The sequence below is a fragment of the Rhinatrema bivittatum genome, chromosome 8 (assembly GCF_901001135.1).
Source record: "Rhinatrema bivittatum chromosome 8, aRhiBiv1.1, whole genome shotgun sequence".
In the NCBI taxonomy this organism is placed as follows: Eukaryota; Metazoa; Chordata; class Amphibia; order Gymnophiona; family Rhinatrematidae; genus Rhinatrema; species Rhinatrema bivittatum.
The window spans coordinates 142,677,863-142,695,321 of record NC_042622.1 but is presented as its reverse complement, the minus strand read 5'-3'; the positions used below and the strand labels follow the sequence as shown (position 1 = coordinate 142,695,321).

Below are 17,459 nucleotides of genomic sequence, written 5' to 3'. Positions count from 1 at the left end.
AGGGGGTTAGTTTTTAGTTGAAAATTCCCCTAAATCTAGCAAGTCAAATTTGTCTGATTAAATTTAGTGCGGCTGGGTTCCCCAGTTAGTGGTGACAGTCAGCACGAACCAGCTAAGTCTTCTTTGTAGGAAAAAATAATGAAGCCAGCGAGCCCCCTCTTTTCCCACAAACTTGAAATGAAGTTCCCCCCCCCTCCCCAGCCTCATCCCCCTCTCACCCTCCCTCCCCAGGAACGAAATGTGAAAAAAAACCCCAAAAAACCCTGTCCTGGATCCCAGATATCCTTCCCTCCCAACAGAAAACTAAAGCGTTAGAAATAACCACCTGCCCACCAGTCTCTTACACCTCAATCCCTTCCCCACAGCAAACCTGTAAAAAAAATAAATAAAAATAAACTATTGCCTTGCCCAATCTCACAGACATTGGCCGGCTGGAAAAAAAGCCAGACTGTGGAAAGGAGGTAAAAGCGCAAGGCAAAAACCTTTCCCACTCACTTTAATTAAATCTTCAACCAACCCCTCCTGAGCTAAGGGGCTTGAGGCAAGATTTTACGTCAAATGAGCGGGAAAGGGTTTTGCCTTGTGCAGATATTGGCCGCCTGTTTCTATCCTGTCCCCCACCATCAGAACGTCAATCGGTCTCTCTTCCTAGCCGCGCTTTCTATTCATTTATTCACTGCACTGTCAAGAAAGAGCCCCTCATCTGGGGAGGGACTGAAAGTCAGGGTCAGGGTGGGGGAACAATGTCTGTGACAGCAGGGAGAGAAAGAGAGAGAGAGGCTTGGCAAGCCACCACTTTTTGCTTTTTTGTTGTAAGGAGGGAGGGGCACGGGTTTTTTTGGTTTGTTTGTTGGCTTTTACATATTGCCTTTCTGGAGGTAGGGAAGGTGCTCTGCAGGAGGGGGACTAGGATCAGGCTCCCAGTTATTTTCTTCTATTGTAACTGTCAGGAGAGCGGGAAAGGAGATCAGGGTGGGTTGCTGAGTGCCAGCCAGTTAAATGTAGGTCTTCTAGTGCAGCTCCTACATTTATCCAAAGAAGTTAGGCAGCTATGGCTAAAAATGAACTCTAATTGCCTTTCTTTTTCCAATGTGTCCTCCCACCATCTAGAATTTGAATGGATAAAAAGATTCTCTAGGTACGCCTCTGGTTATTTGGCACTTGGGGTAGATCCTTCTTTGGCAACCCCCCACCCCCCAATATATAATTTTAAAATCTCCTAAACATTGATAAAATATTTCAGAACAGCAGACACATCAAATAACATCCAATAATTAAAACTAATAAGGATTTTTAAAATCTCCCGCTCTCATATCTGTCATCCTAAGATTGTTGTATACTGGGGGCACGCATGCACGCACACACACACAATGTGCTCCCTCTCTCTCTCTCTCACACACACATACATGCTTGGTGAGAGACAGAGGGTGCATGTGTGTGTGTGATAGCAACACACATACTCTTTCTCTGTACCTCTCTCACACACAGACATGCTACTTCCATCTCTCTCACACACACACTTCCTCTATCTCTCTCATGCACACATGCAGACAAAAACTGAGCTGGAAACCACAAGTCAGATTCTGTAAGCAGTGCAACAATGGAAAAGCAGAAAATCACTATTCCTCAAAACAATACAATCAAGAAATATATATCAATCAGAATAGTAAAACCATACTAAAAAATATACATTTCAAAACAGCTGACAAATAGAATAATATTCAATAATTAGAAGCTCCTGTACAAATTTTTAAAAATTTACTAAACATTGATAAAATATTCAAAACAGCAGACATCAAATGACACCCGTAATTAAAAATAAGGATTTTAAAAATCCCCCACTCTCCATACCTGTCACCCTGAGATTGTTTTGAACTGGGGGTACACACACACACACACTGAAAGACACAAAATATGCTCCCTCTGTCTCTCTCACACATGCACGCTTCCTCTATATCTCTCACACACAATTCTTGTCTCACCCAGGCACACACAAACATTTCCTCTCTCTCACCCCCACCCCCGCACACAGACATCCTCTCATACATGCCAATAGGCACCCTCACACACACACGCACACCCTTTCATATATATACAAAGGCACACACACATTCACTCTTCTACACACTCAATGTTTCATACACACAAAGGCATCCTCTCATACACACACCCCCACACACACACATATACCCACACCCACACACCCTCTCATACATACACACACACACACACAAAACAGGCTCTGACTCATTCACACAAGCTCACACATCATGGTCTCCTGTTGTCTTCAGGCCGTGGCAGGATGAGCTTCACCACGGCCCAAGGGCCTCCTGCTATTTCAGGCCATACGGCCCATCAAGCTTCCTGCTTGGTGGGGGGGGGGGGGGTGGGCGGAAGCTGTGCACAGGCGGGCATGCAAGAGAGGCTGCAGGCTGGTTAGGCTCCACTGGCGGCCTGCTGCCTCCCCAGATGTGCTGCTCTGGGCCTGTTCTCTTCGGCCGGCAGGGGTTGGGCTCCCTGCTGGCCCGCTGCTCCTGGCTAGAACGTTTCTTCTTCTCTTCGACCAGAAGGGCTTGGGCTCCCTGCTGGCCCGCTGCTCCTGGCTGGAAAGTTTCTTCTTCTCGGATGACGACAAGAGGTTGATTGGTCGCACAGTTGCTGGCACCCCTCTCCTTGCTGTCACCCGGGGCGGACCGCCCTCCTCGCCCTCCCTTAGCATGCCTCTGAAGATAACCGCTTAATAAAATTAAGTAGCTAAATTTAGATTGTTCAACCAAGGACATTTTTAAAAGGCTTTGATCTTAGCCAGGTAGATCCCTTTGAACATGTCACTAGAATCACCCTATTGCATAACGAAGCTTTGATTGGCAAATTATCAGCAGTGAAGTGCCCTTGTCAATAGGACAATTTACCCTTCCTCTGGCCCCCTCCCCCCAATCTGTCATTGCCTCTCCTATCCCCTCTACCCGATGGATTCTTCTCTTTCGCTTACCGACACACTCCAGCAAGTTTCCATCGTAGTAAAATCCCTGTTTGCAGTAGCATTCGAAGCCTGGCTGGGTGTTGACGCACTTTCCTTCCTTACAGATCTCTTCCCCAAATAGCTCACACTCATCGATATCTGGAAGGAGACTAGGATTAGCAATGCAGGAGGAGGAAGGCGAGGGAGGGTGGGAGGAAGGGATGGCCACAGCTTGTGGGCCTATAGTCGGGTGGAGAAGGCTCCGCACGATTCATGTTTCTGTGATAGGGGAATCTTAGCATCCGTGAATGCAGATCCTCTGCATCCCACATCCTCTCCTCCCCTCCCCACCAGGGAGGCAGCACTTACCTCGATGGGCGGGAATGCCATAGTTCAAGATAGTATCATCCAGGATAAAGCCTCTGCCGTCTGGACAGAGTGAATGGAACTCAACTGAGAAAGAGCAGAAAACGAAGCAGAGAACATTAGTAGTTAAAATAAAAGGTCCAAAAAAATACAGCCTATCAGTAGAAGTTCCATATAAAGCTAGTGGCACCTACTCTGCAGAAAGGGTACACTTGTATGCCAGGAAGAAATACCTGGGTCTGACTCCCCTTGGTCCCCCTGACGTCTCCTGAAAATTTGGTGTGCACTGGATGCAAAACCAAAATGTTTTGCATGGTTGTAAATAAATACCAACGTCACAATCTTCGTGGATCCCCTAATATATACAAACTTGGTGTGGATAGGAAGCAGAATGGATATATAGCCAAAAAATTAAGGAATGCCAATTGCGTGCACATATTCATGAACTACATGAATCTGTAAAAAAATAAAAAAATACCCATGTCCAACTCCTCTTGGCCCCCTCTGACACGGCCTCTGACATGGCAAAATTATTAGTGGGACACGCACACACCACAGGGTGATCGCATAAGCCTCCATCCCTTTGAAGAGTAGGCTAAAAATGTTTTGAATGGACCTTGTGAGTCTTGACTGTGCACAGTCTTCTTGGCCTATTGTCCCCTGTGCTTTTAAGGGTATGGGGGAGAATTCTCATAGGCAGCGGTGGAAATAATGTGCAGACAGCCAAACAGCAGAATCTCTGAGGAATGATTTTTACTTTTCGTACCTTGGGGGTTAAAACAAGGCATGCATGCAGCCACCTCCAAGGAGGAAGCACTTACCCGAATTTGTGACGGGGCAGGGGTAGATCTCACAGTGGTCACCCCAGCCGGCTCCCAGGGAGCAGCAGCACTCCTGCCGGGTAATGTTTGTGGCCAGCACGCTGTCGCAGAACACAGTATCATCAAAGTTCAGGTAGCACTCCTTCTTCTCGAATGGAGGCTCAGATTCTAAGAAAACAAATTGAGAGGGAAAGAGAGGGAGGAGAGCTTCAGGCGTATCCAGGGACACTCCTCCCCACCTTAGAGCACTTCTCTCACCCTCACAGCTTGTGGTGTGTCAGGCATATCCTAGAATACTGCCCCCCAGGGCATGCCCCATATCATCACAGTCACGGCGCCACAAATAGTCAGGGACACTACTTTCCTCACTCCTCACCCTCACAGGCATGGTGTCAGACACGCCCAGGGACTGTTACCCTGCCCTCTCCACAGCACTCTCTTCACCTCACGGCTGTGTTAGATGTGCACAAGGACAATGCTTCCCCACCCTCCCCCTCTGTAGCTTTCTGCTCACCCTCACAGCTGTGACGATCCTCGGATGGAGCAAAGCCATCATCACAGACACAGACGAAGGAACCATCAATGTTTTCACATACACCGTGGGGGCCACAAAGGTTGGGGTCCAGAGTGCACTCGTCAATATCTGGAGTTCAGACAGAGAGAGGCAAGAAGGTCAAAGGATAAAAGTGGTCACCTCAGGGGGTCACATGATGCGCTGAATAAGAGCATACGTGCAAGGTGTGAACTCCTCATCTCCCTGGCCTTGATTCCTATCTGAAACTGCATTGAGTTTGTCTCGCTACCAGCTACGTGGGCTGAGAAAGCTGGTAAACCTCGACGTGTGGGTACAATGTAATCAAGTGACAAAGTGAACTCACCAGAAGAGCAGGCCTCGGATGAGGAATGGCCGCTGCCAGCCATGCCACCGGACAACCATTAAGCAACTGCAATAAATGTTTGAAACGTTCTTTAAGAAACTTACATCAGATATTAATAACCTGGCTGTGGTTGCTCAGAAGGTTGTGACACTTGTTGCCTCTGTGCAAGAGAACTCTTCCCGAATTTACGCAGCACTCAACAAAATGGAGGTTTTGGAGATTTCTCTGATAAGAAAGCAGCAGGAAAGCTGATACCATAGAAAAGAGACTAGGTGCACTGTTGGACAAGCTAGATTATATGGAGAATCAACGCTGTAAAAATAACTTGTGACTTATTGGTTTCCTGGAAGGGGGAAGGCGAGCACAGATCCGAAGGCCTTCTTCTTGGCTTGGATACCAGAGGCCTTGGACTTGCCGGTTAAAGGCAGTCTGCTGGAGATAGAGAGGGCGCATTGATCAGCCCCAGACTGAAATCATGCAACTGTATAATTTTCAGGACAAAATGTTGGTGTTAAATAAGGCTCACACCAAGGAAAAGTTTCAATACAAAGGTCAGATTATGTTCTTTCAGTACTTTTTGATCGTTTTAGAAAAGAGCAGAGTACACACCAGTGGAAAAACTTCCCCCCACCGAAGGATCTCTTCTATGCCCTGCTCAATCTGGCACAGCTCAAGATTCTGGGCAATAACAAGCACCGTGCCCGAGGACCTCGCCAAGGCCCCGGATGTTATCCCGAAGGCGGGAACAAAGTGCCTCATGGTTCAGTGGCCACCGTGGGCTCAGTGCTGCGTGGCTGCTCATTGAGCATCAACAATATGCAGTCCCTTCCTTTTCTCATTCACTGTAGTGTAAAGTACCTTTTTTGCAGAATCATCTTTTCTTTTTTTTATTTGATAGCCTCTTAGATAGAAAAGAAGGTGATACAATATAGGCATTCAGAAACACGTGCAATCCTCATTAGTATGTTCAAAATTTCATTTTCCTTTGTTTGTTTATTTTTTGTTAAAATTGGAGAGAGCTGGAGTCGGGATTGAGGGGTACCGATAACTGCAACAAGCAGCGGATCTGCACCTGAAGTTTTGCCACTCTGTCCGCTGTGAGAAACACCTTGCCCAATCGGGTATCGAATCTGGCCCCTAGATACTCCAGTGACAAGGATGGAACAAAGTTGCTCTTCTCCAGGTTTACTACCCAGTCCAGAGATTGCAACCTGCCCATGACCCTCTGCCCTGAGTCGTGACACAGTGCTTCCAACGTCGCACAAATGCACCAGTTGTCTGGATATGGATGTACCAAGACTCCTTCCTTCCACAGAGCCAACGTTACCACCACCATCACCTTGGTTTAAAAAAAAAAATAGAAGAAAAATTGAAGAGAGAGAAAAGGAGCTAACGGTGAACACAGGAGCCAGCCTTGTGGTAGCAGGGAGGACAGGGGGACTGCTGCTCTTACTGAGGGCAGGGCTTCTTTCAGTCACGGTCGGGTGAGTCCAGAGTGTGCGTGGCAGCAAGGGAAGCCGGCAGCGCATGCTGCGGTGTTTTCCTTTCCTGGTGCCAGTTCCAAAAGGTGGCGGGAGCTGCGGCTCAGGCGGACGGCTCACTTCAGTGGGTCTCTGTGTTCGCTGCGTCTCCAGAGGTGAGGGCAACACCAGGGAGACCAGGGCAGCAGCAGCACTGGAATGGAAAGTCACCCGATCATCGGGGCAAGCAGTGAGGACCGCGTGGAATGTGCGGGAACAGTGGCCATTTTGTTGGCAGGTACTGCTAACATGGAGGGCCTGGGAGAGGGAGCGGATTCTCCACCTCCATGATTCCCGGCCATTCAGAGCCAGTCCTCGATCAGGAGGAATCAGATGGGCCAGTTGATTCAGATGATTTTTTACAGAATTTCTTCTCCTTCCTGGCTAGGAGGGCTGCAAGGAGGCAAGGCTCCCACTCTGAGTGGTTTGGGACCGGCTAAGGTTAGGAAATTGAACTCACAGATGGAGTCTGGGGGTAACCTTCGCATGCTAGGTCAGAGTGACCAGCATAGCAATTTGGTGACAGAGTCAGAGGATTCCGATGGTAATGATGGTCCAGGAAGGAATACTCCAGATCGGGATTCAGCAAAAGATCCTTTCAATCTGGAAGAAGGGCCGGTAACTGAGGGAGATGATCCTAAGATTGTCAGACTATTCTGGAAGGACGAATTCTGGCTCCAAACTCACACATGTATTGAAGGAGTGAGGGATCAAAAATTCCACAAGAGGAGTCTGACCACAAAGGGGAGGATCCCGTCATGGAAGGCTTGAGGGAACTGGCAAAGTCTTTTCCTTTTCATAAATCGGTCAAGAAGCTAGTGGTCAGGGAGTGGGACCTTCCAGATACTGGCCTGAAGGTTGGGGAGAGCTGTGGCAAAAATCTATCCTTTACTAGAGGAGGCCTTGGAGATTTTGGCAACTCTGATGGAGACGCTTTGGTTTCACCGGTAACCACTATTCCGGTGGCAGGTTCAGCAGCGCTGAAGGACATGCAGGATCAGAAGTTAGAGATGAAGCTCATGAGGATTTGTGAGCTCTTGACGTTAGGCACCTGGGCAGCAGTTTGCAGTAGCTTTATGCAGAGACCATGTTTGAAGTGGGTGCAGCACTCTCAAGTGAATGACAAAGGCTCTTTGACTTCTACCAAGCAGGCGGAATATTTGGAGGCGGCGGTAGCCTATGTGGCAGACGCCTTATAAGATGTCATTTGTATGGCCACGAGAATTATGGTTTCAGCAGCGATGGCCAGACTTCCCTGGTTGAGAAACTGGTCAGCAGATCACAGCTGGGTTCTCTCCCCTTCAAGGGCAAACTCTTATTTGGGGAAGACCTGGAGCAGGTGGTAAAGCACCTGGGGGAGTCCAAATGGCATAAGTCATCCAATGATAAACCGAAGGGAACAAGAAGAGTTCTTTCTTTCATCCGAGATTTAGAGAAAGCAGGAGGTATCAATCAAATAGAGAGCCAGCCTCCTCGCCGAGGCAAGGTTCAGGCAGAACGGGTCTTTTCAGGACCAAGAAGGCTCCGGGTCAGGAAGCCGGGGTGAGTAAGGCTACGCAATGAACTGAGGCTGGTCTACTCTTCCTTGGAATTTTCTTGTCCTATTCGAGAGACTTACATGATCCCTTCTTGCCCTTCCCACACCAAGCGGGCAGTGGTTTGCACCACATTAGCACGCCTGAGACATTTTAATGCAATTGTGCCAGTTCCCCTAGGGGAACAGGTGAAAGGAAAGCATTCCATTTAGGAAATATGGCTCTCAGAGTGCCACAGTTCCGAACTGAGACGCTTCAATCAGTGATAGTGGTGGTCTGCAAAGGAGAATCCTGGCATCGTCAGATTTGACTGGGGCTTATCTGCTTATTCCCATTTGGGAACAACATCAGAAATTCTTACATTTTATAATTTTAGGGAATCATTTTCAGTTTTTCACGCTTCCATTTGGGTTAGTGAAGGCACCACAAACCCAGCCACATATACACGCAGGCTTTCATCCAGCCACACACACACACCACAGCCTCTTACCCACATATACACAGGATCTCACCCACCCACACCCACACCACAGCCTCTTACCCACATATACACAGGATCTCACCCATCCACACCCACACCCACCTCACCCCACCCCAGCAGTCACTCACACACACACACACACACACACACACAAGCTCTACCTCAGCCACACACACACACACACAGGGCCTGGGCCTCTTCTTTAGCCGCTAGCGGGATGGGGTTCTGTTAGCGGCACTACATCATCCTTCTCTCTTCAGTTGCCAGTGGGATGGGATCCGCTGGCAGCCACTGCGTCCTCATCTCTTCCGCCGCCAGCAGGATGGAGTCCACTGGATCATCCTCCCTTCTGCCACAAGTGGGATGGGGTCTGCTGGTGGCCACCGCATCCTCCTTCTCCCTTCTGCCTCCAGCAGGATGGGGTCCACTGGCAACCATTGCATCCTCTCTCTTCAGCCACCTCAAAACCGAGTTGTCAGGCAGGTGGCGGCAGAAGTTGTGTTTTTCCTAATGTCATCTCCTGCTACCACGGGGCTGATCTTGTGGTAAGAGATGTAAGATTGGCACTGCAGCAGCAGGAGATGACGTTTGGATAAACACGACTAATATTGCCTGTGGGGAGTACTGTAGGCCAGGGTTTGTGTAATGCCATTGATTGGATCGGGCAGGGGTTTGATTTATCCCTGCCCAATCTGATATATTAAATTGAGGTGGCCCATAGTGATACCTATGGGCTGGGGATTCACTGAATCTCTTGAAGGCCCTAACTGCATGCCACTGCTGGTAAGTACCCAAACATTAAATAGATCTCATGCTACTAAAGCCGGTAATAAGCGGTGGCCAGCACTATAAAAGATTCTAGGTGCCTTTGGGTCTGTTCTGGAGAGCAGTGGAAGGAAAGAGTTCAAAGTTCAAATGAAGCTCCGAGACTAGCTTTGGCAAGAAAGATGGAACTGTACGAAAGATGGTTGCCGGTTCCGGTGGAACAGTTCCTGACACGACAATGCCTGCAATTCAGAGATGCGACGTGCCAAGCATACAGTCGCCAGGAACACCATTTTCAAGGTTAATAAATGCAAGGAAAGACTGCACAGCGACCGAAAAGAGGGACCTGCCAAAAATTCCAATACTAGATTAAGATTCCACAATGGAACCGGCAACCATAGTGGAGGCCGAAGGTACTTCACTCCCTTCAGAAAATGTACCACTTCCGGGTGAGCAGATAGGGAGGCTCCACTTCATCCCTGAAACAAGAGAGAGCCGCCACCTGTACCTTCAAGGAGTTAAGGGCCAAACCTTTATTCAAGCCATCCTGTAAAAATTCCAAAATAAGTGGGATTTGGACTGCCTGGGGGGGGGGGGCATCGCGCTCCTTGCACCAGGCCTAAAAAATACTCTCCACACCTGCGCATACGCTAAGAACATGGAGAACTTCAGACGATTACTGCTGCAGAATATCCTCACTTCATCAGGCGAGCCCTCTCAAGGGCCAGACTGTAATACAGAATCAACTCAGATCCTTGTGAAGGACCAGTCCCTGCAATAGCATGTCCCTGTGCGGTGGGAGGCACAGGGGGGTCTCCACCAGGAGTCTCCTCATGTCCGCATACCACGGATGCATGTGGCAATCTGGAGCTACTAGTAGGACTAAACCCCTGTGGTATTTGATTCTGTGAATGACCCTGCCCAGCAGGGGCCACAGAGGGAAGACAAAGTAACTCTTCTTCCGGCCAGAGCTGAACGAGTGCATCGATTCCCAGGGACCATGGATCTCTTCTGAGACTGAAGAATCAAGGAACCTTCACGTTGTGAGATGAAGCCAGCAGGTCGATGGACAGGAGGCCCCAGCGATCTACTATCAGTTGAAAGGCTTTCTCCAACAACGCCTACTCTCCTGTGGGAGGCCAATATCATTTGTAGATAAGGAGGTCCATCTCCAGAGACACTTGCTGGCTCTTGGTTCCTCCCTGGCAGTTGATGTAGGCTACTGTCGTTGCGTTGTCCAACATTACATGGACCTCTTGACCCTGGAGTCTGTGGCTGAATTGTAAGCATGGCAGCCTTATTGCTCAGGCTTCCTCCGTCCAACATCCTTGGGCCATGAGCTTCTGATAGTGAGCTCCCCAGCCCTGGAGACTTGCGTCTGTTGTGAGAAGCAGCCAGTTTGGGGAGGACACAGACACACCCTTCCTCAGATGAGCCTCCTGCAATCACCACTGGAGGTGAGAGCAGACCCATCGGTATGTGGAGCCAAATCAAACTGAGACTGCGGGTTCCAACATGACAGCAGAGAGTGTTGAAGTGGGCGCATATGTGCTCTCGCCCACAGTACTACTTCCAAGGTTGCCGCCATCAAAATGAAAACTTGGCGATAGCTCCACATGGTCGGGTTTATTGTGTTCATCAACTGACGCACTGGGACATCAACTTCCATATCCATGTGGTCGGGAGGAAGACCTTGCCCTGCCTGATGTTGAATTGGACTCCCAGATACTGCAAGGACTGGGAAGGATTGAGACTGCTCTTGTCCAGGTTTACTACCCAACCAAGTTCCTGAAGCAATGTGGTCACCTTGATGGTCACCCGGGGGCTCTCCATGAACTTGGCTCAGATCAACCAGTCATCCAAGTACGGGTGTACTAGGATTCCTTCTCTTCTCAATGCTGCTGCCGCCAAGACCACCAAAATTTTGGTGAATGTTCTGGGGGCTGTAGCTAGGCCAAAGGGCAGTGCCCGGAACTGATAATGGCGCCCAAGTACCGCAAAGTGTAGGAAGCGTTAGTGTTCTAGACGGATTGGAATATATAGGTAGGCCTCGGATAGATCAAGGGAGGTCAGTAACTTTCCCAATTGAATGGCCATTATCACAGAGTGTAAGGTTTCCATGCAGAAAGAACTCACATGTAGGTGACAGTTGACAATCTTGAGGTCCAAGATGGAGCGAAAGGAACCTTCCTTCTTGGGTACGATGAAATAGATGGAATAATGCCCTGTATTTTCCTGGGGCAGGGGTACTGGGATTCTTGTCCTCATCCTGAGCAGTCTTAAAAGCGTAATCTCCATTGCCTGCTTTTTGTCCTGGGAGTGACAAGGAGACATCATGAATATGTCCTGAGGAGTGCTGTGAAATTCCAGAACATATCCTTCTTGTATGACTTCCAGTACTCACTTGTCCGAAGTGATCTCGACCCACCGTTGGTAAAAGTGAGACAGTCGACCCCCCCTATCTCCTCATTCTGAAGATGGGTCAGCCAAATTTCATTGGAAAGTTCAGGACAAGCCTGAACCCGAACCTGCACCTTTCTTGGGCTGTCGACTACAAAAGGACTGAGTTCTCCCAAGGGGCTGAGGCCTCTGAAATGTCCAGTTTCTGTAGGGGTGGAAATGTTGGGAGCCCCTGGACCGGCCCCTCATAGACGAGGGGTGCTGCAGCTGCTTCCTCTTATCTTCCAGTAGCCGGGGGACTGGAGATTCACCCCTTTTACTGGCCAGTTTTTCCAATTTGTTTCCAAAAAGGAGTGATCCTTTAAAGGGCATCTTTGTAAGGTTGGTCTGGAAGTTGGGTTGGCCTACCAATTCTGCAGCCATAGCTGTCTTCTGGTCGCTACCACTCCTCTGGCTGAAGTACGGACTAAATCTGAGCCCGCGTCTGCTAAAAACGCAGCAGCGAGTTCCATAGCCGCTCTTAGTTTCACCCCCGCTCTTGGCTTCACCTCTCTCATCCACATCCTGAGAGAGAAGTAGTCATGAATGTGCTACCAGGGCACAGCAAGAAGCAATCTGTAAGGTCATAGCTACTGCGTCAAAGGCTTGTTTAAGGATAGACTCCAACCAAATATTGTGCGCATCCTTTAAGGTTACTCCTCCCTCCACTGAGATAGTTGTTTGCTTAGAGACAGCGCAGACCAGTGCATCCACTTTAGGGAAATGCAAATGTTCTTTCACTGCTGGATCCAGTGGGTACAGAGTAGAGATGTGAATCGGAACCAGAATCGGATCCGATATCAGTTCCGATTCACATCTCTATAGATGTGAATCGGAACCAGAATCGGATCCAATATCAGTTCCGATTCACATCTCTAGTACAGAGCTTCTAGTGCCCGGCCCCCTTTAAAACTTGCTTCTGGGGCATCCCATTCCAGGTCAGTCAACTCCTGGATGGCTTCCAGTACTGGGAAGTAACAAGAGGCTTTGCGCAAGGAAATCAGAATGGGATTCTTCTTTGGTTCTATCACAGATTCCGCTCCAGGAACTCCCAGCATTTTCAGGGTCTGATAAACCAAGGCCGGTAATTCATCTCTATGAAAGAACTGTAACATGGTTCGATACAGTTCTAATCCCGGGGAAATTTCCTTTTCTTCCAAGAGATCTTGCTCTTCGTCTGTGCCATCAGAGTCCCCACTAGGGATACCCTTGGTCAGGTGGGGCATGCCTCGAGGTCTGCCAACAGGAAGGGGAGAGGGAGAGGGGGCCGGCTGGGACTCTGTCCGGACAGGGGCAAGAAAGGAAGTAGACTGCGCCTGTACAAAGGCCTGTAGTCCCTGGAAATATTTCACCCAAGAAAAGGCCGCTGGGTCAAAAATCAGAGTCTCTCGGCTCGTGGTGCTGTAGGTTGTGTTCAGGGTGAGAGTGCACTTTTTTTTTTTTTTTTACTTGGCTATAGGTACCAAATGGCCAGGTTACAGCTCTGCCTGCAGTACCTGAATGTAATCTGCTTTGAAGTGGCTGAAAGGCAGAATATAAATCTAAATAAATTATCCAGTTCAATGCTTCTGAATATGGACCTCTTAGTGTATTTTTGTATTTTGAAAATGCTAAATTAAATGCATATAAAAACCCACCACCTAGTCAAAGGATGTTCAAATAAGTGTGCATGAGAAAGGAGAGAACAAGGAACATAAATTGTTCTAGACGCACCCGTCTGTGACAAGACTTTCCCAGTACTTTTGTCTCATGGTGGAGTAGGTGCTCTGTTACCTTTGCACTTCCTCCCGAGCAGGAGCTGGTATCCCTCCGGACACTGGCAGATGTAGGAGCCATCCGAGTTGGCACATATCCCTCCAACACAGGCAAAAGGAAAGTCACACTCATTGACATCTGCAGAAGGAAATAAAAGCAGATTGCAGAGAGAGAGGTAAAGATGTGTGTGAGAGGGAGGAAGCTGTCTGCACATCCCGGGCTGCATGAAAATGGATGTACCCTACCAGCATTGGCTAACCTGGGATTGCATAATTGCATCCCAGGCCCTTCCTACCTCACCTTCACAGCTGAAGTTATCCCGGGAAGGCTGGTAGCCCAGATCACACTGGCACATGAAGGAGCCAACCAGGTTAACACAGGTCCCATGGGCACACAACTCTTGCTCCTTACATTCATCCACATCTGTACAGAGAAATGGAAACAATCATCTCTTTCTGTTTCTACTATGCACCATATTATATTCTTTATATTTCTTGTTATTTGCACCCATTGAATCACCCTTACATTATGCCTTTTGCCTCATTTATCCCCCTTTGCTGTCGTCGTCCCCCCCTCCCCCCCTGTTCGCTGTATTTCTCCTAATTCATTGTAAACCGATATGATGTACCCACGAATGTCGGTACAAAAAAGTTGTAACATAAATAAATAAAATCTCTTATCTTTCATAGATACACCGGCTTTGCAGCATCCATGTGTCAGCCAAGCCCTCATCTCCCGAGTAGCCCTACCAGTCCATATGTTGGCCAAACTCCCATCCTCTTCTCTGTTCCCCTATATTTTCCAGTAACGCTTGTATATATGTTTGACAGAACATGCACACACTTGCAAAGCGGGCACACTTACCCATGCAGCCCCTGGCCTCAGGGGCTGATATGAATCCCTCCTGGCAGGTGCATCGGAAGGAGCCGGGCAGATTTTCACACCAACCATTCTCACACCGAGCGCTATCGGCACACTCATCCACATCTGAACAGGGCAAGATGAGGAGTCCAGAGAGAAGAAAAGATGACGTCAGTGCTCAGTTCTTCCACAAGTGAAAAGGGTTCATCCACCACCTCCAGATACTGCTATGACCCTAAACTCCCCCAGCTGTGAGAATGACTCCCATCTAGGAAGACAGTGATCTTTGTAAGCTTAGAACTCACTGCCAAAGATTTCAAAAGCATCACCCCAAACCCTGGTGAGCGACTCAGCAGGAGTGGCACCAACATGCCTCATGCTCCCTGTTGCCCAGTCTTGTGACATTACTTATGTTTCTATCAAGAGAGCAGAAAGTAGAAAAAACAACTGGAAAAGTTATGCATACGGATGCTCACAATCAAATTAGGTCAAAGACCTAAAAGCTGCACACAATGAAGTGGAGAAGCCGCAAAAGCTCACTCAAGGATAAAACACCCAAGGAAAAGTGTGTAGCAAATCCCTTTAAATCTGCCCTCAAGAAATGCAAAATCAAAATCTTCAAAGAAATGTATTAATGAAAGTCATTAAACAAGCAGTTCAAAGAGCGGAACCTAGACGCAACCCGGGGGCGGGTCCGGAGGGCGCGGCCACGCCCCCGGACCGCCCCTGGGCCGAAACCATGCCCCCGGGCCCGCCCCCGAAATGCCGCGTCCCGCCCCGAAAACGGCGCGCCGCTCGGCCCCGCCCCCGACATGCCCCCCTCGGAAAACCCCGGGACTTATGCGAGTCCCGGGGCTCTGCGCGCGCCGGCAGGCCTATGTAAAATAGGCACACCGGCGTGCAAGGCCCTGCTCGCGTAAATCCGGGCGGATTTACGCGAGCAGGGCTCTTAAAATCCGCCCCACTATATATTGATTTGATTAAAAAAAAACCAACAAAAAAAACCCACTTCTTATGACTGCACAATTTAGATGCCCATAGCAATGGGCGTCTGATAAAATAAACTTTCAACATTAAAATCAGCAAAGTCTATGATCTTCAGCAAAATAACCAAAACGAAGCATGATCAAAACGGATGCTTGTACTGAGCGCTCGTTGCAATGGGAGCTCAATTGCAATAAATTCCTTTCAGCGCCAGAAACGCACAAATCTCCCTTAGCGCACCCTTTTTTATGCTTCCCCGATTTCGATCTCATTTAAATACTGCATCGGGTGCACAGAGGATGTGGCTGTGCGTGCGTTAGGAACACGCTCCCGTTTTGAGCGCGCGTCTTATTGCGCCGGCCCGTCAAGGAGGTGAGATAAATCTAATTACACTGCAACAGGGATAGGCCACCCAGACAGAACTGAGACAAGGTCGGAAGAGTTTGCCCAGAGAATTGGAGAGGCTGAAACACGCCATTAGTCCATTAGAGGAAGATGGTAAGAAGAGACTGTTTGAGATCACAGAATTGCAGAAAATGCTGGCCAGGTTACAGAAAAAGGCAGAGGATGGGGAAGAGAGAGCTGATCCCAGGGAGCTGAGGTAGAAGCCAGCTGAAAATGCTGAACCTAGACCTGTAATAATTCAAATGCGTCAGTCTCAAGAAAGAAAATCATAAACACTAGTGAGACAGAAAGGTCAAACTGCCTATAAAACCTGGGTGGCCTATCCCTAGCCCTAAACCCCAACACAACTGAACTCATGATCATCTCTCCGCAATCCATCAATTCTTTACCTACACTTGCAGCCAATTCACCCCCCTCTCTCCCTACATTCTCCCAAACTGTAAGAGGCCTAGGTGTCACCCTTGACCCCCAATTCAGCCTTCAGAAATTTATCTCCTCCACCATCAAAGACTGTTACTACAAACTACACACTCTCAAAAAAAACTTAAACCCCTCCTGCATTTTAACGACTTTAGAACTGCCCTACAAGCCCTTATATTATCCAAAATAGACTACTCAAACGCTTTGCTCCTAGGTCTCCCGAAGAACAGCCTAGCCCCCCTGCAGCTGCTTCAAAATGCAGCTGCACGTGTATTAACCGGCTCCCGTAGAAAAGAACACATCACACCTGTTCTCAAACAACTTCATTGGCTTCCCATCACTGCCAGAATCCAGTTTAAAACTCTCACCCTCATACATAAAGCCGTCCACAATCCTGACATGCTCTGGTTCTCAGACAGTTTACACATCCGTTTCTCCTCCAGACCTACCAGAACACCCTACACAGCAAATATTCACACTCCATCTCCCAAACCTTACCACCTAACAACCTCCAAACAACGTGCGCTATCCCTCGCTGGACCCTCCCTATGGAACTCTATTCCCACCCACCTACGCCATGAGACCTGCGCCAAAACATTTAGACAAAATCTCAAGACTTGGCTTTTCACACGAGCCTACACATGAACCCCACTGCTTGTTACTCCTTTCTCCCACACCCCTCCCCCCACCCCTCTCCTTGCCCCTCAAGCATACTACCTATCTCCCCCCCCCCCTCACCCCCAAGCATATCACCTATCCCCCCTTTCCCCCTCCAAACTCCTCCACAGAACTTTTTATTGTAAATAATTTACTTGTATATAATTTTTCATTATATACAAGTATATAATACTTGTATATAATTTTTCTTTGCTTATATTTAACCATTTTATTACGCTTATATATTTGTACAGTATTTTCCATTCGTTTTCCCCCTTCTTCCCACTACCCAGTTCCCTTATCAGTTTCATTGTAAAGCCCTGTTGGCCAGTTTATGTTACATGGAAACCGATGTGATGTTTGCTTAACGAATGTCGGTATACAAAAATTTTAAATAAATAAATAAATAAATAAAATGATAACCGTACCAGACTTAGGTGCTGAAACAGCACAGAAAAGAAGGGACTCGGTGAAAGATAAGAAAGAAATGCATGAGGGAGATGAAAGCATGCCGTACCCTACAAAATTATCCTTTATTGGAAGGAGGAGGCTTTTGAACAATCCTGATGAAGCAGAGAACTATATTAATAAAAACTAACGTCCTCTGATA

The 17,459-nt window shown here is 48.2% G+C and overlaps 1 protein-coding gene across 9 annotated transcripts in view; it reads right to left on the bottom strand.

The window, feature by feature from the left end:
* The window catches only part of LTBP3 (latent transforming growth factor beta binding protein 3), a 91,042-nt gene that overhangs the window by 18,394 nt on the left and 55,189 nt on the right, over nucleotides 1-17,459 (bottom strand). For all 9 annotated transcript variants that reach the window (XM_029614038.1, XM_029614040.1, XM_029614042.1 and 6 more), the window contains 7 exons: nucleotides 14,387-14,509; nucleotides 13,823-13,945; nucleotides 13,541-13,660; nucleotides 4,664-4,792; nucleotides 4,150-4,317; nucleotides 3,332-3,415; nucleotides 2,993-3,121 (listed from right to left, as the gene is read on the bottom strand). In XM_029614038.1, the coding sequence (XP_029469898.1) occupies nucleotides 2,993-3,121; nucleotides 3,332-3,415; nucleotides 4,150-4,317; nucleotides 4,664-4,792; nucleotides 13,541-13,660; nucleotides 13,823-13,945; nucleotides 14,387-14,509 (876 nt within the window). The remainder of the gene's footprint in view (nucleotides 1-2,992; nucleotides 3,122-3,331; nucleotides 3,416-4,149; nucleotides 4,318-4,663; nucleotides 4,793-13,540; nucleotides 13,661-13,822; nucleotides 13,946-14,386; nucleotides 14,510-17,459) is intronic.